Source organism: Macaca thibetana, chromosome 6, assembly GCF_024542745.1.
Source record: "Macaca thibetana thibetana isolate TM-01 chromosome 6, ASM2454274v1, whole genome shotgun sequence".
Lineage (NCBI taxonomy): Eukaryota > Metazoa > Chordata > Mammalia > Primates > Cercopithecidae > Macaca > Macaca thibetana.
Window position 1 is genome coordinate 46,695,989 of NC_065583.1, and position 25,371 is coordinate 46,721,359.

General features: G+C 42.1%; 3 protein-coding genes across 4 annotated transcripts in view; 1 reads left to right on the plus strand and 2 right to left on the minus strand.

Moving 5' to 3' along the window:
* Positions 1-9,579, minus strand: part of CATSPER3 (cation channel sperm associated 3) — a 49,193-nt gene extending 39,614 nt beyond the window's left edge. The window contains exons 1-3 of one of the 2 annotated variants that reach the window (XM_050792842.1): positions 7,943-9,579; positions 7,278-7,845; positions 5,087-5,240 (exon numbers count right to left, since the gene is read on the minus strand). In XM_050792842.1, coding sequence (XP_050648799.1) covers positions 5,087-5,240; positions 7,278-7,375 — 252 coding nt within the window. In that variant the 5' untranslated portion in view covers positions 7,376-7,845; positions 7,943-9,579. Of the gene's footprint in view, positions 1-5,086; positions 5,241-7,277 lie in introns of both variants that reach the window. The other variant, XM_050792841.1, reaches the window with a different exon arrangement.
* Positions 1-25,371, plus strand: part of SAR1B (secretion associated Ras related GTPase 1B) — a 1,003,791-nt gene that overhangs the window by 627,935 nt on the left and 350,485 nt on the right. The gene's annotated exons all lie outside the window — the stretch shown is intronic.
* Positions 15,952-25,371, minus strand: part of PCBD2 (pterin-4 alpha-carbinolamine dehydratase 2) — a 50,289-nt gene continuing 40,869 nt past the window's right edge. Inside the window, exons 3-4 of the mRNA XM_050792905.1 lie at positions 18,350-18,430; positions 15,952-16,568 (exon numbers count right to left, since the gene is read on the minus strand). Of these exons, the coding sequence (XP_050648862.1) occupies positions 16,473-16,568; positions 18,350-18,430 (177 nt within the window). The 3' untranslated portion in view covers positions 15,952-16,472. The remainder of the gene's footprint in view (positions 16,569-18,349; positions 18,431-25,371) is intronic.

The following is a 25,371-nucleotide window of genomic DNA, read 5'->3' on the forward strand; positions in this document are numbered from 1 at the left end:
TCACTGCCATACCTACATGTTAACAGAAGTGGTGCCAAGTGGATCTGACACATTTTAAGCATTAATTGTGGTATCCCACCACCTCGACTGCCTCTGATATCACACTAAGTTTATGCTAACCTTTTCATCCCCAAGAAGGAAATTTGTTATTTATCCTAAAGGAAGTTAAGAAGAGTATATATTTAACCTTTTTATTGCAAAATAAACACACATATAGAACCACATGAACAAATATATAGCCTAATAAATTATTTCAAGGCCAATATCCCTGTAACTACCACCTAGGTCAAGAAATAGAACTCTGCCATCCCAGAAGCCCCTCATGTGCCCCACATCCCAATTACAACTCCCTCCCCCCAAAATTAACCACTATCCAAATTTTATAGTAATTAATTCCTTGTATTTTTTTTTAAATAAACATGGTGATAGTTTTTATATAATTACTTTGTGTAACCTTTTAAGCAATAAACAGATAAATATTTTAGTAAATGTAATAGAACAAAGTACTTCTTTATAGATAGAAATTCGTGTATGCATCCCTAGAACTAATAAGTAGTCTTGCCATTTTATAAATTTTTAAAATTTTGGTGTATCTTTTAATTCCCCCATTCCTTTTTCTTTTCTTACAATTTATCTGTTAAAGAACCTGGGGAGTTTGACTTGTAAAATTTCCCAGTCTGGATTTTGCTGAGTGCACGCTCATGGTAGAGTTCAGCATATCCCTCTGGCCTCCATATTTCCTGAACTCTTTGGCAAGATTAGAGGTGCTGTTCTTTTATAGATGGCACATAATTTCTGGTTGTCTATCTTTTTATGATGGTAGCAGCCACTGATGCTCAGCGCCTAGATCAATTACTTCCTTGGGCGTTGAAAAACTGTGATATTCTATCATTTCTTTTTCATTTATTAAGGGGGACACATCTATAAAAAGATGTTTCCTCTCACCTACTATATGGTTACTCAGTATTGCAGTTCACATAAGGCCAGTAATGCTTGACTCTCTCCCTTAATTTACTAAGTATCAAGATAAAGGATTAGCTCCTTCTCATCCTCCAAAAGTGGACAGTTTGTTTTGGGGTATCATTATAACCTCATAGATTATTTGATGACTTTCAATACATGGCAATTATTATTCTTATTGGAGCTCAAACTGTCCCATCTTTGACCAGTAGGACTCTTCACACAGTCTCCTGAGACTTTCGACATGACCCCAGTAGTCTTTGATAGCTTCTTTGCTATGTCTATGACAAGATAATCCTGGCTCATCTCATGTACCTCCTGCCCTAGACCTGGAATTGGTTATTTCTCAAAGAAGTCCTGGATTCTCTCTTCCATGAATATCCTGGTTCTTAAGAACACAGGAGGTGACAGAAATAAACTGTCCCATAATTACTCAATTGCCTTATCCTGTATTACAAACATACAAGTCTCAGAATAACACTACTAATAGTGTTGCCACTAAGTTGATTACTGAAAATGATTTTGAAACTTTTTATATTGGCTTTCCCCATTGTCTCCCATTTTTTAGTCATACTCTAACTTCACTGTCAGAGGATACACTCATTATATACTATATTCTCTCTGCTAAACCACAATTAATATTAGTTCTACAAATAACTACATATTTAATGCTCATCTTCAGTCCTAACACTGATGCTTCTCTAGTCATTTTGGTTGGCTGAAACTTATTCTTTAGTAAATTACTAAGGAAAGGCTCATAGAAACAATATTCCCCAAGTTTTTGAATACTGATGAATTTGTCTGTGTCCTTTATACTCGAAAGTCAATTTTTCTGATCTAAAATTCTTGGTTTACATTTTCTTTGCTGAAGTATCTTAAATATGTAACTCTATTTTCTTTTGGCATATTACCATAGCAAAGTCTGAAGATAAGTAATTGTCTTCTTATAAGCCACATTGCCTTGATATTTACTTTCCTTCACCCCCTCTTTCCTTTAAAATCCAATAATTTTACTAGAATATGTTTTGGTGTTTATTGTTCAAAGTCTTTATTCTCAGGTATGCAATGTGTGCTCTTTCAACACATAGTTCCAAATCTTTTGTTTCAGGTAACTTTTCTTGGATTATAGATGTCAGCGTTTGTTCTGTTCCTTTGCTTTGTTTCTGTTTTGCTTCAAATTCAGGGGCTCCTATTGTCCTTACGCTGGATTTTTTTCCCCCATCTTCAATGTTCATCATTTTCTCTTGAAGCCTTTCATCTCTTCATTTCTTATTGATTTAAAAGATTTCATACATTTAATCCTATATTTCTCTTTTTTTTTTTTTTTTTTTTTTTTTTTTTTTTGAGACGGAGTCTCGCTCTGTCGCCCAGGCTGGAGTGCAGTGGCCGGATCTCGGCTCACTGCAAGCTCCGCCTCCCGGGTTCACGCCATTCTCCTGCCTCAGCCTCCCGAGTAGCTGGGACTACAGGCGCCCGCCACCTCGCCCGGCTAGTTTTTTGTATTTTTTAGTAGAGATGGGGTTTCACCGTGTTAGCCAGGATGGTCTCGATCTCCTGACCTCGTGATCCACCCGTCTCGGCCTCCCAAAGTGCTGGGATTACAGGCTTGAGCCACCACGCCCGGCCCCTATATTTCTCTTAAGTTATTATCTGTTGCAATTAATTGCTCTTAGTCTATTTTAGTCTTTATTCTTGAAATTTTTCTTTTATTTCTAATTCTTTCCTGAGTTTTGTCTTTTCACTTCTGTTCTTTCCTATCTTGTATCACTTTCTTAAACATCTGGCTTGTTTTAAAATCATATGCTACAGTCTTTCCCTGTTTTGTAGGCATGTCTTTGTGGTGGGCTTTAATTATCTACGGGTTAAGTATCTCTTATCTGAAATGCTTGGGAACAGAAGTGTTTTGGATTTCAAATTTTTTGGATTTTGGAATATTTGCATTATCTTTACCAGTTGAGCAACTCACATCTGAAAATCCGAAATCCAAAATGCTCCAGTAAGCATTTCCTTTGAGTGTCACGTCAGTGCTCAGAATGTTTCGTATTTTGGAGCATTTCAGGTTCAAGATTTTCAAATTCAGGATGCTCCGCCTGTATGAGGGGATTATTCTCTACTTTATTCTCTTTTTTCTTACAGTAATTTTTTATGAGACTTTATCTCAACCCTTTTTTTTTTCTAAAAACACAACTATAGCAGCATCAATCCTTTTCTATTGTGCTGTTTTACATAAAATCTGTTTTCTTGATCTTTTAGAAGATTATGTGGTTCTAACCTCACTGAGCTCATTCTTCTGCTTTTGTGTTGTTTAAAAATGCACTAGCTTGATTTTTGAGGTATCCTGGATCCTCCTCCAATTTTATCTGAACCTTCTCTTCCTTCATCTCTATGTCTCCAACCTGCTCAATTTTTATTCCATTTCCAATATTGATCCTAACTGTGGGATCCTGTTTTAAAAAGACCTCTAGCTGGTCTGCTTTGAAATTCATACCATTTGCTGCTCTAGCCCCTTCAAAAATTACCAGAACCTCTTGATCTAGCCCAGTATTGGATTAGGCAATACCGTTCCTGATATCAAATGCTGTTCTCACATCAGCCCATCACACTTTCTGATGAATAAATAATGGCTTCCCTCTGTTTCTTCCCCCACAGAGGCTAATACTATTCAGTTCTTGTGGCTTGTAGTAAGGAAACTACTAGCTTTGTTGTAAATGCTGCCTATGGGTTCGTGGCTTTGCTACCTAGTTGCTCTGGGGTTTTTTGGTCGGTTGTTTGGGACAAGGTCTCACTCTGTTGCCGAGGCCAGAGTGCAGTGGTGCAATCACAGTTCACTGCAGCCTCAAACTCCCAGGCTCAAGCAATTCTCCCACCTCAGCCTCTAGAGTAGCTGGGACTCAAGGTATGCACCACCATGCCCAACTTTTATTTTTTTTTAATAGAGATGGGAGGGGCCAGGCGCGGTAGCTAACACCTGTAAACCCAGCACTTTGGGAGGCCAAGGCGGGCGGATCATGAGGTCAGGAGATTGAGACCATCCTGGCTAACACAGTTAAACCCCGTCTCTACTAAAAATACAAAAAATTAGCCGGGCATTGTGGAAGGCACCTGTAATCCCAGCTACTCGGGAGGCTGAGGCAGGAGAATGGCGTGAACCTGGGAGGCAGAGCTTGCAGTGAGTCGAGACTGCGCCACTGCACTCCAGCCCAGACGACAGAGCGAGACTCCGTCTCAAAATAAAAGAGAGATGGGAGTTCCACTTTGTTGCCCAGGCTTGCTCTGTTTCTGAGAGGAGATTCAAGGAGACTTACAAACCATGTTGCTGGCCAGGCGCGGTGGCTCATGCCTGTAATCCCAGTACTTTGGGAGCCCGAGGCGGGCAGATCACTTGAGGTCAGGAGTTCAAGACCATCCTGGCCAACATGGCAAGACCCTGTCTCTACTAAAAACACAAAAATTACCCAAGCTTGGTGGTATGTGCCCATGATCCCAGCTACTCAGGAGGCTGAGGCAGGAGAATCGCTTGAACCTGGGAGGCAGAGGTTGCAGTGAGCCAAGATAGCACTATTGCACTCCAGCTTGGGCAACAGCTTTTTTTGAGACTCCGTCTCAAAAAAAAGAAAAAAAAAAACCCACCAAGTCACCACTGCTGCTCTTGCCACCCTCTTCCTAGATTTGAGAGTATTTTTAGAATTCTACGGGAAACTTCTTGAAGCAAAATACCTTAAAAATCTTATAATGGCCGGGCACAGTGGCTCACGCCTGTAATCCCAGCACTTTGGGAGGCTGAGGCGGGTGGATCACGAGGTCAAGAGATCAAGACCATCCTGGCCAACATGATGAAACCCCATCTCTACTGAAAATACAAAAATTAGCTGGGCGTGGTGGCATGCGCCTGTAGTCCCCGCTATTCGGGAGGCTGAGGCAGAGGAATCGCTTGAACCTGGGAGGTGGAAGTGGAGGTTGCAGTGAGTCGAGATCACGCCACTGGACTCCAGCCTGACAGAGCAAGACTCTGTCTCGGAAAAAATAAAATAAAATAAAATAAATAAAAAATAAAAAATCTTATAATGTTTCCAGAAATAAAGCATGCTTTAAAAAATAAGAAAATGGACCCAGTTTGTCTGCTTACCTCAAGAAGTCTGAACAAGCGGTATCTTATTTCATAACTGGTCCACAAGGCCATAAAAAAGCCATTCGATGTGACAGCGCTAATCATAATTATCTTAAAGAAACGGCTCATTATGACTTTCTTCACAAATGCCCGACACTCATCATCTTTCCTCCTGTCAAAAAGTTGAATATGAAGTACGGTTACAGCACAACAGAGCTAGATCCCCACATAATGCATATCTTTTTGTAGGGACAAGGCTCTGCTTTCTCCCTTGTGTGAATATAAATTTACATATACTTTTAAATAGCAATGAAATGTTGAATAAATGACCACTGACATACATATGATGGTCATGGATACTCTGTCCCCACTCAGTCACTTAGTTCCCTCTCCCTGGACCTCTGAAAAAGAATGGTCACCACTCCTTCTCCAGCAAAACAAAGTGTCATCTTCATTTACTCAACAAATCTTTATTGAGTGGCAACTACATACCAAGCAATATAGTAGGCACTGGGAACACAGTGTGAGCAAGACTAAATATTGCCAGTCTACTAAGCAAAACTGATAATCATCAAATAATCATCCATACACATGCTCACATCAATAAAAAAACTGAACACCCCAAGAGAAAATGGGCACACAATCTATTCGTGAAATAAATACCAAAGACCAATAAACTTCTCCAAATATGTTTTATAGCAATACTAATCAGGGAGATGCAAAGTAAAACCATTATTTTTGTTTACAAAATTAGCAAAGACTTAAACATGGTAAGATCCAATGCTGGCAACAGTGTAGCATGATTAAGCACTCTCAAAAACTGCCAGAGGCATAAAAACTGACCAGCTCTTTTGAAAAGCCTTAGAACCATTCATTCTCTGACCCAAGAGAATATAACCTGAAATGAAATAACTTCAACTAAAAATGTCTATCTCAGTATTATTTCCAGTACTGAGAAGCTTGAAAACAATTTAAACATCTAACAAAAAGGACTGGGTAAGTAAATTATGGTATGTCCGTCCCGTGAAATACAGGCACTAAAATATGTCTATGCATTTTTCAGGATTTAGAAAAATATTTATGATCCATTTTTATATCTTGTTTTGTTTTTGTGTGCAGCAAAACACAAAAATCAAAGATACAAAATTCTCTGTTCAAAATTATCTCACCTGTGCAAAAATCAGCAGGTAGAAAAAAATCAGCAGGAAATATGCCAAAATTTTAACAGTGTCTGCCTATGAATGGTGAGGTTATAGGTGATTCTTTTTCCTGTTTATTTCCATTTATCTGTGCTTTGCAATTTTTCTCAAAGAGTACGTATTACTGTTTCCCATTATATGTTACAAATAAAATGAATGCATTCTCATAATAGTTAAAAAATATAGAGTATATATTCTTTTCTTTTTTTTTTTTTTTGAGACAGAGTCTCGCTCTATCACCTAGGCTGGAGTACAGTGGTGCAATCTCGGCTCACTGCAACCTCCGTCCCCCCCAAGCGATTCTCCTGCCTCAGCATCCCGAGTAGCTAGGACCACAGGTGGACACCATCACTCCCAACTAATTTGTATATATTTTTTTAAATTTATTATTATTATTATACTTTAAGTTCTAGGGTACATGTGCATAACGTGTAGGTTTGTTACATATGTATACTTGTGCCATGTTGGTGTGCTGCACCCATCAACTCATCAGCACCCATCAACTCATCATTTACATCAGGTTTAACTCCCAGTGCAATCCCTCCCCGCCTCCCCTAATTTGTATATTTTTAGTGGAGATGGGGTTTCGCCATGTTGGCCAGGCTGGTCTCAAACTCCTGACCTCAAGTGATCCACCCCAGCCTCCCAAAGTGCGGAGATTATAGGTGTGAGCCACTGCACCCAGCCAGAATGTATATACTTTTCTAATATATCAAGATATGTAATTTTCATTATTTGATTTCAGATGGGGTCTATTACAAAAAAAGAGAAAAGCCTTCAGATTATCTAACAGTCATAATAGAAAAGGACAAAATGAGTCAAACTGGTCATTCAAGTCTACAGGGCACATAACAGTATGCGAACCTCACCAATCACAGACTCCAGATTGTCAAGGACATGCAACTTATTTTTAAGTGTCTGAGGGAAGAGGCTGAGAGAACGCTGACACCCTGCCCTCACACTTTCACTTGCACATTTCTTAACAGGCAACAGAAACAGATAATATTTACTTAAATTTCTTGAATGTTGGACAAAATCCCACCGATGTAGTATCAACTGGTGAACTAGAAAGGACTCTTGACTGGCTCTGGCGATGGTGTTGAGACATTTTCCAAATTTTTCAACTTTTATTCCTTGCTTTTAGCATCCAACAGAAAATCTCTGCTTAGGGATTTTCCTTAGCGTCTGGATTCTGAGAGGCAGCAGAGAAGGGGCCACGAAGGGAATCCTTGCTTTATGAGGTCACTCTTGGGCATTCCGTTGCATCACCAGTCTGCAGGCACCTGAAGTGGGGAGCTCCCAAGTGGGTCTATCATGGATTCTCTCTTCCCAAGGAGACTGTGCCTCCATTCAGCAAGAAGGCTATGGGCACCCAGCAATCAGGAGGCTCTGGGTTAAAGCTAGAATTCACTAGAAACAGACCACACAAAGGCCCTCACTTCAAGAGGTGTCCCCAGCTGATAGACACAGGCCCTTAATAATGTGTTAGAAAATGTTAAGGGTCATATAAGGGGGAAAAGCAAGTTCTCTGGGCTCTAAGGGAAAGAGAGCACATCCAGGGCACAGCACTGGAAACACCTGGAAGGACAAGAAAAGATTGTGATGGGTTTGACTTAGAACAAAAGAAAACAAGAGAAGCAAAGAAGGTAATATTGAGGTAGGGATAGTGGCTCACACTTATAATCCCAGCAACTTGGGAGGCTAAGGTGGGAGGATCACTTGAGGCTAGGAATTTGAGATCAGCCTGGGCAACATAGTGAGATCCCCATCTCTGAAAAAAAATAAGAAATAAATATTAGCAGTGAGGCACAGTGGTTCACGCCTGTAATCCCAGCACTTTGGGAGGCCGAGGCAGGCAGATCACTTGAGGTCAGTAGTTCAAGACTAGCCTGGCCAACATGGTGAAACCCTGTCTCTACTAAAAAAATTACAAAAATTAGCCAGGCATGGTGGCGGGTGCCTGTAATCCCAGCTACTCAGGAGGCTGAGGCTGGAGAATCACTTGAGCCCAGGAGGTGGAGACTGCAGTGAGCTGAGATAGTGCCATTGCACTCCAGCCTGAGTGACAAAAGCAAAACTCCGTGTCAAAAAAAAAAAGGAAATAAAAATTAGCCATGGGAGGCTGAGGCAAAAGGGTCACTTGAGCCCAGGAGTTCAAGACCAGCCTGGGCAACATAGTGAGACTGTCTCTACAAAAAATAAAAATAATAAAAATTAGGTGGGTGTGGTGGCTGACACCTGTAGTCTCAGCTACCAGGGAAGCCGAGGTGGGAGGATCACTTGAGTCCAGGAGTTGGAGGTTACAGTGAGCTGTGATCACACCACTGCACTCCAATCTGCATGACAAAATGAGATCCCATCTCTAAAAAAAAAAAAAGGAGGCAATATAAACCCTGAGTTGGCTAACTGCAGGCATGGGATGGGATGTGTACATATAAACCACCTAAACAGAATATAAAGAGTGAGCCCATCAGGCAGAGATGTTTTAAGTACAAAAGTAATAGGGATTTTTGCTCTGTTCAATTCTCCGGATTAATATATTCTCCCCACTCACCTTCTCCTAACTCCTTTGGCTTTTAGGGCAAATTGGGACAGTGGGATCTGGGTAGCCCTGTGTTGAATTAAACGTTCAGTGGCTAAATTGGTCAATTTCCTGGACAACAAAGTTCTTGGGCTGTAAGAAAAGGAAGTAACCGTCCCACCATCTCTGCTGTCCCTGGTATTCTACAACAAGTATATATGACCATTCGTGGTAGGAAAATACTCTTGTGGGCAACCAATATTTCCCAATACTGAACTGGGAAATAACATCTTATGTACTCATTTTCTCCGTTTAAAATTATCAACAGCAAAGTTGTAAGAATCACTGTGATTAATGTCCCCACAATTCAAACTTTAGCCCCATCTTCTCCCTCTACATTGTTTCCCTCAGGGATCAGCTCCTCCTATAAATCCTGCTATATCCTTTAGTTATATGCCCCTACTGTCTCAGGGCTCCTGCCCAACATCCATCCACAGGGGCATCCTGGGGCAGCTGCTCCAAGAGAGCCCACATCAGCTCTCCATCTGTTTCCACCTGCCCTGATATGTCACTGTGCCCAATCCCCCAGGGCACACAGAAGGCCCTCAGTAAGTGTGTGCCATATGAATACACAAAATAATGGCATCAGGGATCCCTGTGCTCACTCAACGTAGCTAGGCACAACAGGATTTCATCTCCAGGAAACTCAGTAGTACACTTTTCTGACTTCCCTCTTTAAGCACCAAAACATACCTTCAGGGAAAAACAGAAAAGAGATTAAAAATGTAAAGAATTGGCCGGGCGCGGTGGCTCAAGCCTGTAATCCCAGCACTTTGGGAGGCCGAGACGGGCGGATCACGAGGTCAGGAGATCGAGACCATCCTGGCTAACACGGTGAAACCCCGTCTCTACTAAGAAATACAAAAAACTAGCCGGGCGAGGTGGCGGGCGCCTGTAGTCCCAGCTACTCGGGAGGCTGAGGCCGGAGAATGGCGTGAACCCGGGAGGCGGAGCTTGCAGTGAGCTGAGATCCGGCCACTGCACTCCAGCCTGGGCTACAGAGCGAGACTCCGTCTCAAAAAAAAAAAAAAAAAAAAATGTAAAGAATTATTTCATGCTGCTGGAGAGGTGAGGGGAGGTAGCCCACTGAAAGTGACAGAGAAGAGCCCAGTTGTTCTTGGTGTACTACATCCACACAGCCACAGATGAATGCTGTTTCTGAAGCCAATGATGAAGACTTTAGTCTGAAAATGAAACTCCTGCTGAGTGAGCGGAAAGAAACAGGAAATCAGGTGACAAGCTGATCCAGGGCCTACTGAAATCATACATATCTTCTCATGGATTGGTGGGCAGCATGGGCATCCTAGGATGAGAAGCCCAAGGGCCATCTCCTGTGCCCTTTGAGCAGCAGCTCATGCTCTGCGTGACCTGGGCAACACCATCTCAGCCACAGATAGCCAGGGAGAGTCAGCCATTGGCAGGCGCAGCAGCTTGGTGACTCTGAAGTCCTCTGGACAGTGTCATTAATTTACTAGTCCTGAGTAACTGGCACTGAAACACAAAGCTCACATATGATGGCCAAACCCTATTACAGCTCCAGATATTTTGCTGATAACTACAAAACTGAAAGCTACAGAGTCCAACTAGAATGTTTCCGAATGCTGTATCAGAAAGTGTACAGATGGCCGGGCGCGGTGGCTCAAGCCTGTAATCCCAGCACTTTGGGAGGCCGAGACGGGCGGATCACGAGGTCAGGAGATCGAGACCATCCTGGCTAACACGGTGAAACCCCGTCTCTACTAAGAAATACAAAAAACTAGCCGGGCGAGGTGGCGGGCGCCTGTAGTCCCAGCTACTCGGGAGGCTGAGGCCGGAGAATGGCGTGAACCCGGGAGGCGGAGCTTGCAGTGAGCTGAGATCCGGCCACTGCACTCCAGCCTGGGCTACAGAGCGAGACTCCGTCTCAAAAAAAAAAAAAAAAAAAAAATGTAAAGAATTATTTCATGCTGCTGGAGAGGTGAGGGGAGGTAGCCCACTGAAAGTGACAGAGAAGAGCCCAGTTGTTCTTGGTGTACTACATCCACACAGCCACAGATGAATGCTGTTTCTGAAGCCAATGATGAAGACTTTAGTCTGAAAATGAAACTCCTGCTGAGTGAGCGGAAAGAAACAGGAAATCAGGTGACAAGCTGATCCAGGGCCTACTGAAATCATACATATCTTCTCATGGATTGGTGGGCAGCATGGGCATCCTAGGATGAGAAGCCCAAGGGCCATCTCCTGTGCCCTTTGAGCAGCAGCTCATGCTCTGCGTGACCTGGGCAACACCATCTCAGCCACAGATAGCCAGGGAGAGTCAGCCATTGGCAGGCGCAGCAGCTTGGTGACTCTGAAGTCCTCTGGACAGTGTCATTAATTTACTAGTCCTGAGTAACTGGCACTGAAACACAAAGCTCACATATGATGGCCAAACCCTATTACAGCTCCAGATATTTTGCTGATAACTACAAAACTGAAAGCTACAGAGTCCAACTAGAATGTTTCCGAATGCTGTATCAGAAAGTGTACAGATGGCCGGGCGCGGTGGCTCAAGCCTGTAATCCCAGCACTTTGGGAGGCCGAGACAGGCGGATCACGAGGTCAGGAGATCGAGACCATCCTGGCTAACACGGTGAAACCCCGTCTCTACTAAAAAAATACAAAAAGACTAGCCAGGCGTGGTGGCAGGCGCCTGTAGTCCCAGCTACTCGGGAGGCTGAGGCAGGAGAATGGTGTAAACTCGGCAGGCAGAGCTTGCAGTGAGCTGAGATCTGGCCACTGCACTCCAGCCTGAGCGACAGAGTGAGACTCCGTCTCAAAAAAAAAAAAAAAGAAAGTGTACAGACTGCTCCCTACTAACCCTAGTGGTCCAATAGTTTAATATATTAATGGAGGCAGGCTTGTGTCCAAATACAATGTACATGCTGCTGCCTTTTGTCTATAGCAAAAACATAAACAGCCATGCTTAAGCTATTTATCCAAAGGTTTCCTAAATCCTATCAATGTCAGAAAGTAACCATTATTTTCAGAACTTTCATTAACTTCATTGTAGAAAAGGACATCGTCAACCATGTTGGCCCAGTTTGCTATCTGTGGAGGTCATGCAAGAAGTAATAGGTCATGTCTGTTTAACTCCTCTCTACTCCAGTGATCATTTAGAAAGAAAATAGAGGGAAGCCAAAGCTTACCACATCAGAGAAACCACTGTCATCACGCAAAGATTTGGAACAGATGGGAACCTGGGGGCCTCCAACTTTGACAATGTCTCTTTTAAGTTGAAATGTGAGTTACTTGAAGCAAGTTTGGTGTTTCATTCTGTCAGAATTTACCACCATGAGCATTTCCATAGACTTCGGATATGGGATCTTTGATTCTCTATAGTAAAGTCTATGAGTTCCAGCAGATGCAGCGACCCGTAACACAGACCTATGTCAAACCCTCATGTAGGTGATAACTAGCAACATCATTCTCACCACTGTAATTATGAGCCATATCCTGCTTTCTCCACTGTGCTACATGTGACATATGTTAACACAGACATCAAGTTTAGCCTCTGAGACTTCCGCTCAAAACAGAGGAAAAGGGTTCCGTTTAGAGTATAGTAAAACAAGCTAAATGACACCACAGAAAGAAACAAACAAATCCAGAAGGCAGAATATTCTACAGCACAACCGACCCAATTTTTACAATAAATAAATTACATGGGGAAATGGGGAAGGGAGGGGAGCTTGCTCCAGATTGAGAGACTAAAGAGACACAACAACCAGATGCAATGGGTGGGCTTCATATAGATCCTGGATTAGAACCAAATTACTGTCCAAAGACACTCATGACCTTCAGGACAATTTGATTTTGCCTAGGTATTAAGTGTACCAAGGAATCACTTTGTTAGGTATAAAAATGGTACTGTGGGCCGGGCACTGTGGCTCATGCCTGTAATCCCAGCACTTTGGGAGGCCAAAGCGGGCAGATCATGAGGTCAGGAGTTTGAGACCAGCCTGGCCAACATGATGAAACCCCATCTCTACTAAGGATGCAAACAAAAATTAGCCAGGCATGGTGGCACACACCTGTAATCCCAGCTACCTGGGGGGCTGAGGCAGGAGAATTGCTTGAACCTGGGAGGCAGAGGTTGCAATGAGCCAAGATTGTGCCATTGCACTCCAGCCTGGGCAACAGTGTGAGACTCCTCAAAAAAAAAAAAAAGGTACTGTGGTTTATACAAGAAAATGGCCATATTTTCCATATATACTTACTGAAGGATACAGGGGTGAAATGATAAGCTATCTGGAATTTGCTTTTAAATACTTTAGCAAAGAAGGAAATGGGGAAAATGAAGCAATTGGGACAAAATCTTGGTAATTTTTATATCTGGGTGATCCGTATATAAGGCTTCAGTGTATTATTCATGTACTTTTGAATATGTTTAAATTTTTTCATGCTTAAAAAATTCCTGTAAATCCAGGTGATGATTCTCAAAAGAAAATTTTTAAAAATGTTGAAAATTGAAGCACTTAACTAAAAATATTTGGTAATAAAATGTATAGAAGTCCAAATCTGCACTATAGGAAACAGCTTATAAAAACACACAGCTTTATCTTTTCCCTTGAAAGAATTCTAAGAAACAGAAGTTCTAGTGCTAAGAGTCTGGATCCCCTGGCAGCCAGAGAGCCTGGGTGGCTCTCTTCCCTCTTCTCTCCCTGCACACCACATGTCCACGGGGCAACTGACCATACCTGCCTTTCCCTGGCCAGCCAAACCAGCCAGGAACTGGCTTCAGAGAGCTCAGCCTCTGTGCCATGTTCTCGTATGTTTCTCAGGTTTGGGACAAGGGTGACATGGAGAGGGGAAGGTTTGCTTGCTGTAACAAAGAGTGATTTCTCTGGCCCCTAAAGAGAGGTGGGTTTACAAAAATGATCCGTGTTAAATTCCACTACCATGATGCTTCAAGGGACTAACAAATGCTTCATGGATGGATATATCTGCATCGTAATCTCATTAGTAGTATATTCCTGAATTCAAAGAACACTATTATAATTTTTAAATAATAGATTACTTGATATTGCTTTTCATATCTGTCAGTGATACATGGAGTAAGTAGAGCTCACTACTGAATAATACCCAAGTAGCTTCTAGCTTCAGTGGCTGTAGAACCTCAGTTCAGGAGTCACACATGCAAATGATGGGGGAAAAATGACCCTTAGTTCCTCCTTAACTCAGTAAGTCAAATAATGAGCTGGTGAGTTCGCTGCTCTCACAGTAAATCTTATATTGCCACACATTCCTGGAAGCCATGGACAAGACACTTGTCCTCTCCTTCAACTCTCTGTTGAAAGAGAAAAGTAAAGAAAACACACCAAGAGAGCTCATCCAATTTTTGTGACTTGTTTAATCTAATTAATTATTTAAGTAGTAACGGCAGCTAAAATCCAAATTAACTTTAGCTTCATAAGAATTGTTATAGAGGCCAGGTTATAAGGGGCTCAAGCCTATAATCCCAGCACTTTGGGAGGCTGAGACAGGCGGATCTCGAGGTCAGGAGATCGAGACCATCCTGGCTAACATGGTGAAACCCCATCTCTACTAAAAAATACAAAAAACTAGCCAGGCGAGGTGGCAGGCGCCTGTAGTCCCAGCTACTCGGGAGGCTGAGGCAGGAGAATGGCGTAAACCCGGAAGACAGAGCTTGCAGTGAGCTGAGATCCAGCCACTGCACTCCAGCCCGGGCGACAGAGCGAGACTCCGTCTCAAAAAAAAAAAAAAAAAAAAAAAAAAAAAAAATTGTTATAGGCCGAGCGCAGTGGCTCACACCTATAATCCCAGCACTTTGGGAGGTCAAGGCAAGAAGATCATTTGAGCCCAGGCATTCAAGACTAGCCTGGTCTTGAACATAGTGAGACTCCATCTTGTATAATTATTAAAAATAAATTAAAAATTTTAAATAATTGTTATGACACAGTGGTTCACACCTGTAATCCCAACATTTTGGGAGGCCAAGGCGGGAGGATCACTTGAGCCCAGAAGTTCTAGACCAGCCATGGCAACATAGTAAGACCCTGTCTCCATAAAAAAGTTTTAAAAATAAGCCAGGTGTGGTGGTACATGCCTGTAGCTGCAGCTACTCAGGAGGCTGAGGTGAGAGGATCACTTGAGCCTAAGAGGTCAAGACTACAGTAAGCCATGGCCACACCACTGCACTTCTGCCTGGGCAAAAGAATGAGACCCTGTGTCAAAAAAAAAAACAAAAAACAAAAAACTGTTATACTGTCTGGGTGCAGTGGCTCACACCTGTAATCCCTGGACTTTGGGAGGCAGAGGTGGGAGGCTTGCTTGAGCCCAAGAGTTCAAGGCCAGCCTGGGCAACACAGGAGACCCCATCTCTACAAAAAATTTTAAAATTAGTCTGGCGTGGTGGCACTTGCCTATAGTCCCAGCTACTCAGGAGGCTGAGGAGGTTGCATGAGCCCAGGAGATTAGGGCTGCAGTGAACCGTGATCCTGCCACTGCACCCCAGCCTGGGAGGCAGAGCGAGACCCCGTCGCAAACAAAACAAAACAAAAGAAGAATTGTTATTTAAAGTTAAAACTCACTATTTGTCAAGTTCATAATTCTTTTTCCACCTTACAACTATTCTCCAACACAATGCATTTGTAGTCACCAAAATTGCTTGAATTTCTGGGTTGTAAAATGTGTGAATACTCCCTATCCCAACTTCATAAATTTAAGAATGCCACTTCTGGCCAGGCGCAGTGGCTCATGCCTGTAATCCCAGCACTTTGGGAGGCCAAAGCAGGCAGATCACGAGTAAAGTGAGTAAATTGAGACCATCCCGGCCAACATAGTGAAACCCCGTCTCTACTAAAAATACAAAAATTAGCTAGGCGTGGTGGCACGTGCCTATAGTCCCAGCTACTCGGGAGGCTGTGGTAGGAGAATCGCTTGAACCTCGGAGACGGAGGTTGCAGTGAGCTGAAATCGCACCACTGCACTCCAGCCTGGCGACAAAGCGAGACTCCGTCTCAAAAAAAAAAGCCACTTCTCCTTCTGAATATTATTAATATAAGTAGCTAGGTTGGTTTATCTTAGGTATATGATTAGATAGCATGAAAACTACCTCAAGTTCAAGTTTAAATCATTGCATATTTAAGCACTGATTTTACCAAATGTAATATATAAAGGCAAACTAAATTCACACAACATAAATTGTTATTTTTCTTTTTTTTTTTTTTTGCTTCTAGATATGATGCCTTAAGAACAACTCAACAGCCAGGCGTGCTGGCTCACGCCTGTAATCCCAGCACTTTGGGAGGCCGAGGTGGGTGGATCACGAGGTCAGGAGTTCGAGACCAGCCTGACCAACATGGTGAAACCCCGTCTATACTAAAAATACAAAAATTAGCCAGGCGTGGTGGTGCATGCCTGTAATCCCAGCTACTAAAGAGGCTGAGGCAGGAGAATAGCCTGAACCCGGGAGGTGGAGGTTACAGTGAGCTGATATCAGGCCACTGCACTCCAGCCTGGGCAACAGAGCAAGACTCTGTCTGGGAAAAAAAAAACAAAAAGAACAACTCTGTTCACATAAATTTCCTTCAACATACATTGCAGCTAAGATGTGTACAAGATTTTACATGTATTTTGGAAGAAATCACACAGAAGCAGCTGCTTTCTCAATAAACTTGGCCAGCTTCACATCTTTTTTGGTCAGTTCACCACAGTCATGTGAGGTGAGAGTTATCTGGACCTAAGAAAAAGAAAAGCAGTTTTTAAAACTCTGAGCAGTAAATCATGGTTATTTTCCTTTGGCAGTTCAGAAATCAGTCTATTATTCAACATTCATATTTCAGAATTAGGGGGATTAAATGATCTAGAAACTACTACATTATGAATAAGCAAAACATTTCCAAAACCCAGTGAACTCCAGGGGCACAGTTTACATCAGGCCTGGCTCAACAGCCACCTTGAAATAAAAAGTTCTCTCCCATGAAGAAGCAATGCAGCTGCCAGAATCTCAAATCTTATTTCTTTAAATAAAAAGAGAGACTGAGGTTCCACTTGAACTCTCATTACTTTAATTACACCAACTATTTTCAGGCCACTGAGAAAAACCAAGCTATCAAATGTAATATCTTAGCAGCAATGTTTGAAAAGCACATTTTGAGGCTGGGCACGGTGGCTCATGCCTGTAATCCCAGCACTTTGGGAGGCCAAGACGGGCGGATCACGAGGTCAGCAGATCGAGACCATCCTGACTAACATGGTGAAACCCTGTCTCTACTAAAAAATACAAAAAAACTAGCCAGGCGAGGTGGCAGGCGCCTGTAGTCCCATCTACTCGGGAGGCTGAGGCAGGAGAACAGCGTGAACCCGGGAGGCGGAGCTTGCAGTAAGCCGAGATCGCACCACTGCACTCCAGCCTGGGTGACAGAGCAAGACTCTGTCTCAAAAAAAAAAAATAAAATTTAATTTAATAAATAAATAAATAAAAAGCACATTTTGGCTGGGCACAGTGGCTCACACCTGTAATCCCAGCACTTTGGGAGGCCGAGGCAGGCAGATCACCTGGGTTCAGGAGTTTGAGATCAGCCTGGCCAACACGGTGAAACCTCGTATCTACTAAAAACATAAAAATTACCCGGGCATGGTGGTGCACGCCTGTGATACCAGCTACTCGGGAGGCTGAGGCAGGAGAATCACTTGAACCTGGGAGGTGGAGATTGCAGTGAGTTGTGATGGCACCACTGCACTCCAGCCTGGGCAACAGAGCCAGATTCCAACTCAAAAAAAAAAAAAGAAAAGAAAAAAGGCACATTTCCAAATTAGGGAAGTGGGAGTAAAGGGCAAAATTACGAGCTAAGAGAAGCAACTAGCAAAGAAAAGTTTCGCCTGGTGCGAAGGTGCTCTGTATTATTCTAATAAGTCACGTGAGTATTGTGAAATTCTCTCTCTTCAAAGATTTTCATAGAGAAGATGTCACAGAAATCTAGATAAGACATTCCAAATGGCATGACCATAAAGGCAAGGACACTTTTGGAGGAACAAGGTTCTTCTCACTGTGCCCCCTCAAAACTTTTTAGTCTGTCCTTTGTCTTAAATAAGGTCAGTTCCTACACAGGATACAAAATTTAACAGTTCTCAAAGCACAGTTCTTGAGCAAATTTATTTCAACGAGATAAACAAGACCATATCTATCTGATTTGCTACCATTTCTTTCAATAATTTACCTTAAGTTTTGACACATATCTGCATGGCTGATACTCCAGTTTAATTCAGGAGCCTCATTTGGCCCAACTTTCTCATATTAGCTTCAGCAGAAAGACAAGCACGAAAATAAAGAGCTTATTCACTGTTCTTAGGAGCAGACCTGAAAATGTGTTACTAATTTGCAATAATACACAGGCATTCTGAGAGAAAGGATAAGACTTTCTTAAGCTCGATGACATTTAGCTGCACAAGATGACAAGGAAGAAAAAGTTTCTTAAACTCTGTAATTAAGGTGATTCCCAAATAAGGCAGTTTAGTTACCTTGTTGTATACATTGAACCATTCTGGGTGATGATTCATCTTCTCTGCTTGTAGGGCAACTCGGGACATAAAGCCAAATGCCTGCATAAGATGAAGTCAAGAGTAATTACTGACATTGTCCTCTACCCTGAGCCTGAGAGACACGACAGAGCAATCCAACCAAATAAAGACATGCAAGGATCCTTGGGGAAGCCTGTGGAAATCAAATATGAAAGGACTGCTCTCTGCAGGCCTCTGGGGTCACAGTGCAGCAGGACTGTGACCTACTGCTGGATGGTGAAAAACTATCAGGCTCAAGTAAACAAACCAGGAAATTGGTCTCACCCAGTGACCCGTCTGGACTATTTAATTGTCCTCAGGACGAGACTCTACAAAATAGCATGAGAATAATTTCCCTTCAACCCAGTGCTCCCTTCAACCCAGGTCTCACTACCTGGCTCCAAATATTAGGAGCCACTTCTCTTGCAGCTCTGCTCCTTTTGTTTTTAGTGATTGGGCTGCTAACTAACGCAACCCACAAGACTACGGAAAAAGGTCTCCTGAGGGTGTCTTAAGCAAAAGCACCAGCAGAAATGAACAACTTCTTCATCTCACCTCCCAGGCAGGACAGGAACAAATCAAAGACTATTGACACCTAGAGTGAAACAGAAGCCCAGCTTGCCTGCTTGGGTTCTTCCTGCTACTGCCTCACACTGCCATTTCAAGGTGACAGTGCACCCACTGCAGGGCAGAAGGCAAGCCAGGAAATGAGCAGAGGGCTGCACACCAGTAACACGATTAAGTGTGGACTGACGGGGCTCTGTCTTCATACCACAGGGGGAGTGGAAACAATTCTGTTAAGCAGAAGGCAAACTGAACTTGAGAAGAGGGAAAAAACTCATTTTTTTGTTTGTTTTCAATTTTTATGAAGGTAACTGCAAACAATAGGAGAGTCTGTCCCTGTTGTTCCAGAATGCAAAAATACTTGGTAAGACTCTTAGGGTAATGGCACATGAATTACAAAGTTACAGTGGAATTAACAGGGCAGTACCCATTACACCCACGTAAATAAATATTTAACTTCATTAACCCTATCCAGAAAAACCAATATGATGTTAGCTGAGCTAACTAACTCAACCAATTTTGGCATCACCAAATGACCAAAGTGTGCATTTCCTAGTTAACAGTGAGAAATACAGAAGATGCCATTTTAAACAATTCTATATCATTCACTATGGTACCTCTCTCGGAGCCAATTTTATTTGGGATAAAGATTTCCATGTTGACATTTAAGGCCTGAAGGTTTTCCCTATAGGAAAAGGGAGAAAGTCCAAGCAAAATCCATTTAACCCCATATGGAATTATCTGTGGAAAAACAATATTCACTTTCCCAGCCCTTCTCATCTCATAAGCTGATTCTCTAGATTATGTGAAGGGAAGGAACAAAAGCCTGGTTTTTGTTTTTATAGAGACAGGGTCTCACTATGTTGCCCAAGCTGGTGGAATGCAGGGGCTGTTTACAGGCGCAATCATAGCTCACTGCAGCCTCAACCTCCTGAGCTCAAGGGATCACTCAAGGGATCCTCCTGCCTCGGCCTCCCAAGTAGCTGGGACTACAGGTGCACGCCACTGTGCCCAGCCAAGAAAGTCTGTTCTAATTATTCAAACATAGAGTTAACCCACATTAAACTACGTGTAAGGAGAATTTCTACTCTGCCTATAATGCCTTATTCTTGTTTAGCATTAGAAGATGTACAACGCTAATCAATATCACTGATAGACAGCAATGCAATTGTTAAGGGCATGGCCTTTTGAGCCAGGGAGTCCTGGATTCAAATCCTGATTCTACCACTTAATTATCATGCAATTTAACTATGAGTCTCAGTTTTCTTTTTTCTTTTTGAGACAGAGTCTCACTCTGCTGCCCAGGCTGGAGTGCAGTGGGACAATCTCGGCTCACAGCAGCCTTTGCCTCCCAGGTACAAGCGATTCTCTTGCCTCAGCATCCCGAGTAGCTGGGATTACAGGCACCTGCCACCACGCCCAGCTAGTTTTTGTAGTTTTAGTAGAGACAAGGTTTCACTAGCTTGGCCAGGCTGGTCTTGAACTCCTGACATTGTGATCCACCCGCCTCAGCCTCCCAAAGTGCTGGGAATATAGGCGTGAGCCACCATGCCTGGCCCTCTCAGTTTTCTTATCAGTAAAATGGAGATAATAATTTTTAAAAGTCATGTGATTACATTCTAATAAACAATGAGATAAGGTATATAAAGGTACTTAGCACAGCACTTGGTACGGAATAAGAGATCGATAATGGCACATACTGCTGTCACTACTGCTTCTGACCAAACTACACAAGGTAAACCTTACAAAACACAATGAGCAGTGAAAAGCTCTCCATGGGCTTGAGAATCTAAGATTCTAGTTGCTGTCTCCCAGCAGAATGGCTCTTTCCTTTTTCCAGTTGTCATGAACAGAGACTTGCACATGTATAGCAAACAAACAGATAATACACTGTGGGGTAACATCCTGATGCACATTGACTGGGGAAAGCAGCTTAATGGCAAGAAATTATGTGTGCACAGTCACTACCCAAATTCTTACACCCTGTGGTCACAATTTCTTTGAACCACGTCATTCTAAAATGTCTAAAGTGATGCCTACAATTCCTTGCCATTTCCCATTAGCCAAGTGGATCAAGTGGATGATTGGAACACAGTCAGAAGTGGTCCTCAGATCTTTGACCGCTGGCATACCATCAGTACAGTAGCAAAATCTATTCCATCACAGATATAAGGCTTGAAAGGAAACACATCCACAGCCGAAGAGGCATACTGATCAAAGAAAAAGCATCTACCGTATCTACACACAATTAAAAAAATGTTAAGACACATCAAAACACCCTCATATTTGTATTTTCCTCAGCTTTGCATATTTCCCTTCAACCGTCACATAATATTTGCATTTAATAAAATACTACAAAGCCTGATAAACCATTTACACAGGATTTATTCCTAATTATTCCTTGGGGAAAAGAATACTCAGTCTGCTCTGGAAGCAAAAAGACAATTCCATAATCCTTCTTCCATATAACAGAACCAACCAATCCCCAAAATATTTATTTTTAAATCCGCAAATTCAAAACATCTATCAAAATATACACTCAAAGAACTACTTCAAGGAATTTAGATGACTGAACAGGAGAGAAAAAAGGCAAAACTCAAACTGAAAGTTTGATTATCTGGAATACAATGAAGAAGATACAATGCCAAAAAGCTGACTTAGCAGATGGTGAAAAGCATCTGCTTCTTTCAAAGATTTCTTTTTACAGTCTTAGCTACTTGCTTATGGGATTCCAGCTGGAATCTAAAGGCTTTGAGCCAACTAAAAGTCAGAAAAGCTAGAAACAGCCAGAAGCAGAATAGACATCACTAACAACCCAGTAAGAGACCCAAGAGGACAGGATCCAGAAAATGGGCAAAATGAAATAGAAATCAACAAGAGTTTAGAAGAACTAGTACAGAATAAATGTATAGGACAAACAAAGGAGATCTAACATAAAGATCGTTGTTGGTCAGGCATGGTGGCTCATACCTGTTGTTCCAGTACTTTGGGAGGCCAAGGTGGGCAGATCACCTGAGGTCAAGAGATCGAGACCATCCTTTAGTAGGCACGGTGAAACCCCATGCCTACTAAAAATACAAAAATTGGCTGGGCGTGGTGGCGCATGCCCGTAGTCCCAGCTACTCGGGAGGCTGAGGCAGGAGAATCGCCTGAACCCAGGAGGCAGAGGTTGCAGTGAGCCAAGATCATGCCACTGCACTCCAGCCTGGTGACAAAGCAAGACTCTGTCTCAAAAAATAAAAAAAGAAGACCATGTTGCTACTTAACTGAAAAAAATATGAAACCCCCCAAAATTAGAGTGTAATTTAAGAAAACTATATGACTCAGAATACTTGGGGATAAGAATTTTTTTTAAAATAAGTTTTCCAAAAATAAAGGGTTTAAATCTATAAATTGTAAGAATTCAATCATACGTATATACTGTAGCAAAGTTAAACTCGGAAAATTAAAAAATCCTTTTGGCATCTAATCAAAAAGATCAATTCATCTATAAGGATGAAAAGAATCTGGCCGGGTGCAATGGCTCATGCCTGTAATCTCAACACTTTGGGAAGCCAAGGCAGGCAGATCACTTGAGGTCAGGAGTTCGAGACCAGTCTGGCCAACATGGCAAAACCCCATCTCTACTAAAAATACAAAAATTAGGCTGGGCGCGGTGGCTCAAGCCTGTAATCCCAGCACTTTGGGAGGCCGAGGCGGGCGGATCACAAGGTCAGGAGATCGAGACCACAGTGAAACCCCGTCTCTACTAAAAATACAAAAAATTAGCCGGGCGCGGTGGCGGGCGCCTGTAGTCCCAGCTACTCAGGAGGCTGAGGCAGGAGAATGGCGGGAACCCGGGAGGCGGAGCTTGCAGTGAGCCGAGATCGCGCCACTGCACTCCAGCCTGAGCAACAGTGTGAGACTCCGTCTCAAAAAAAAAAAAAAAAAAAAAAAAAATACAAAAATTAGCTGGATGTGGCAGTGCGCACCTGTACTCCCAGCTACTCGGGAGGCTGAGGCAGGAGAATTGCTTGAACCCAGGAGGCGGAGGTTGCAGTGAGCCAAGATCACACCACTGTACTCCAGCCTGGGCGACAAAGCAAAATCCTGTCTCAAAAAAAAAAAAAAAAGAATCTGCTGACTTCAAACATTCTCATATCAACATTCAACATTATAAGTCAGAGGAGCAAGACCTACAAAAACTTTAGGAAATGAAAGTTGAAAACCAGGAATTTTATACCCAGCTAAGCTGTTGTTCAATAAATACAAAAGACAGACATTTTAGAAATGCAATAACTCAGGGAATAATTCTCACTTATCCTTCTTGAGGAAACTATTAAAGGATGAACTATAAGTAACTATGAGATGAACGGAGAAACTATACCAAAGGTATTAGCAGTAAGCAATATATTCATTCAGTTCTAGGAATACATTTAAAACAACTGTGGGAATTACAGTTACAGAATGGAATGCGTATGTTATGAGCTATTAAAGGAGTTTAAAAGAGAAAGGACAAGATGAGGAAGGTACGTAAAAGTAAACAAAATCTTTGAAAGATGAAAGATCAAGTTAGAGACATAAGTATATTTAAATGTGTAAAACTTAAGTACTAAGACTGGGCACAGTGGTTCATGCCTGTTATCCCAGCACTTTGGGAATCCAAGGTGGGAGAATTGCTTGAGGCTAGAAGCTTAAGACCAGCTTGGGAAACATAGTGAGACTCTATCTCTACAAAAAACTTTTAAAAAATTAGCTGGGCATGGTGGCATGCACTTGTAGTCCTCCCTACTCGAGAAGCTTAGGTGGGGGGATCTGTCAAGCCCAGGAATCTGAGGCTGCAGTGAGCTATGATCATACTCCACTGCACACCAACCTGGGTGACAGAGCAAGACTCTGTATCTGATTAATTCATTAAACATAAGCACTAGGACTGAAAAATATAAACTAAAATTAAATAGTGAATGAAAAGTAGGAGAAAATAATATTTCAATATTGCTTTGTGGGGGGGACCACAAATGCTATCTAAAGAAACAGGACTATATTTTCTTTTTTTGTTGTTGTTATTAAGATGGAGTCTCACTCCGTCACCCAGGCTGGAGTGCAGTGGCATAATCTCAGCTCACTGCAACCTCTGCCCCCCAGGTTCAAGCAATTCTCCTGCCTCAGCCTCCCGAGTAGCTAGGATTATAGGCACGTGCCACCACACCTGACTAATTTTTGTTTTTGTATTTTTAGTAGAGACAGGATTTCGCCATGTTGGCCCAGCTGGTTTCAAACTTCTGACCTCAAGTGATCCACCCACCTCGGCCTCCCAAAGTGCTGCGATTACAGGTGTGAGACACAATGCCTAGCCAGAAACAGAAGACTATATTTTTTTTTTTTTTTTTTTTTTTTTTTTTGAGACGGAGTCTCGCTCTGTCACCCAGGCTGGAGTGCAGTGGCCGGATCTCAGCTCACTGCAAGCTCCGCCTCCCGGGTTCACGCCATTCTCCTGGCTCAGCCTCCCAAGTAGCTGGGACTACAGGCGCCCGCCACCTCGCCCGGCTAGTTTTTTTTTTTGTATTTTTAGTAGAGACGGGGTTTCACCGTGTTAGCCAGGATGGTCTCGATCTCCTGACCTCGTGATCCACCCGTCTCGGCCTCCCAAAGTGCTGGGATTACAGGCTTGAGCCACCACGCCCGGCCAGAAGACTATATTTTCTATGTAAAATTATAGGTATATAATTTTATAGGATCTTGTAGATACTATATATAGGTATAATAGTACATATATATGTACATAATACTATATATAGGTATTATATATGTATACAATATACTATGTTATCCATAAGGTATTATCAAATGATAGTATGTGTATATATAGTTATAATAGTATCCACAAGAATCAAAATAAAAATATAAACATTCCCAGTTAAGAAGTAAAGAAAAACACAATTAAAATGAAACAAAGAAAACACAGTCCATATTATAATTTAAAATAAAGAAGAAAAAAGTATTTTGGTTCTGCCGTGTTTTATAAGACTAAACCCATCTGTCCAATCAATAAATGTAAAGAATGTAAATCCAACCAATCAAAATAAACAGAAAACTTTCACACGGGATCACAAAGCAAAATTCAATCATTAAAAATAAAAGCACATAGCAAATGCAAAAAAAAAAAAAAACTTGTTAATAAATTATATTGAACAGGCTGATTTAGGGCAAAACATTAAAAGTCCTGAAGCGGGTAATTTGCATTTATAAATCTGCATCCACCAATGAAGATTAAATAATTACAAATATCTACACTACAAAGAATAACACGACATTTAATAAGCCCATGTAGGAAATATAGGAATAAATAGAAAGAAACATTTATAGTTGGAGACTTTAATTCACTTTTTTTTTTTTTAAGAGACAGGGTCTCTCTGTCTCCCAGGTTGGAATGAGTGGCA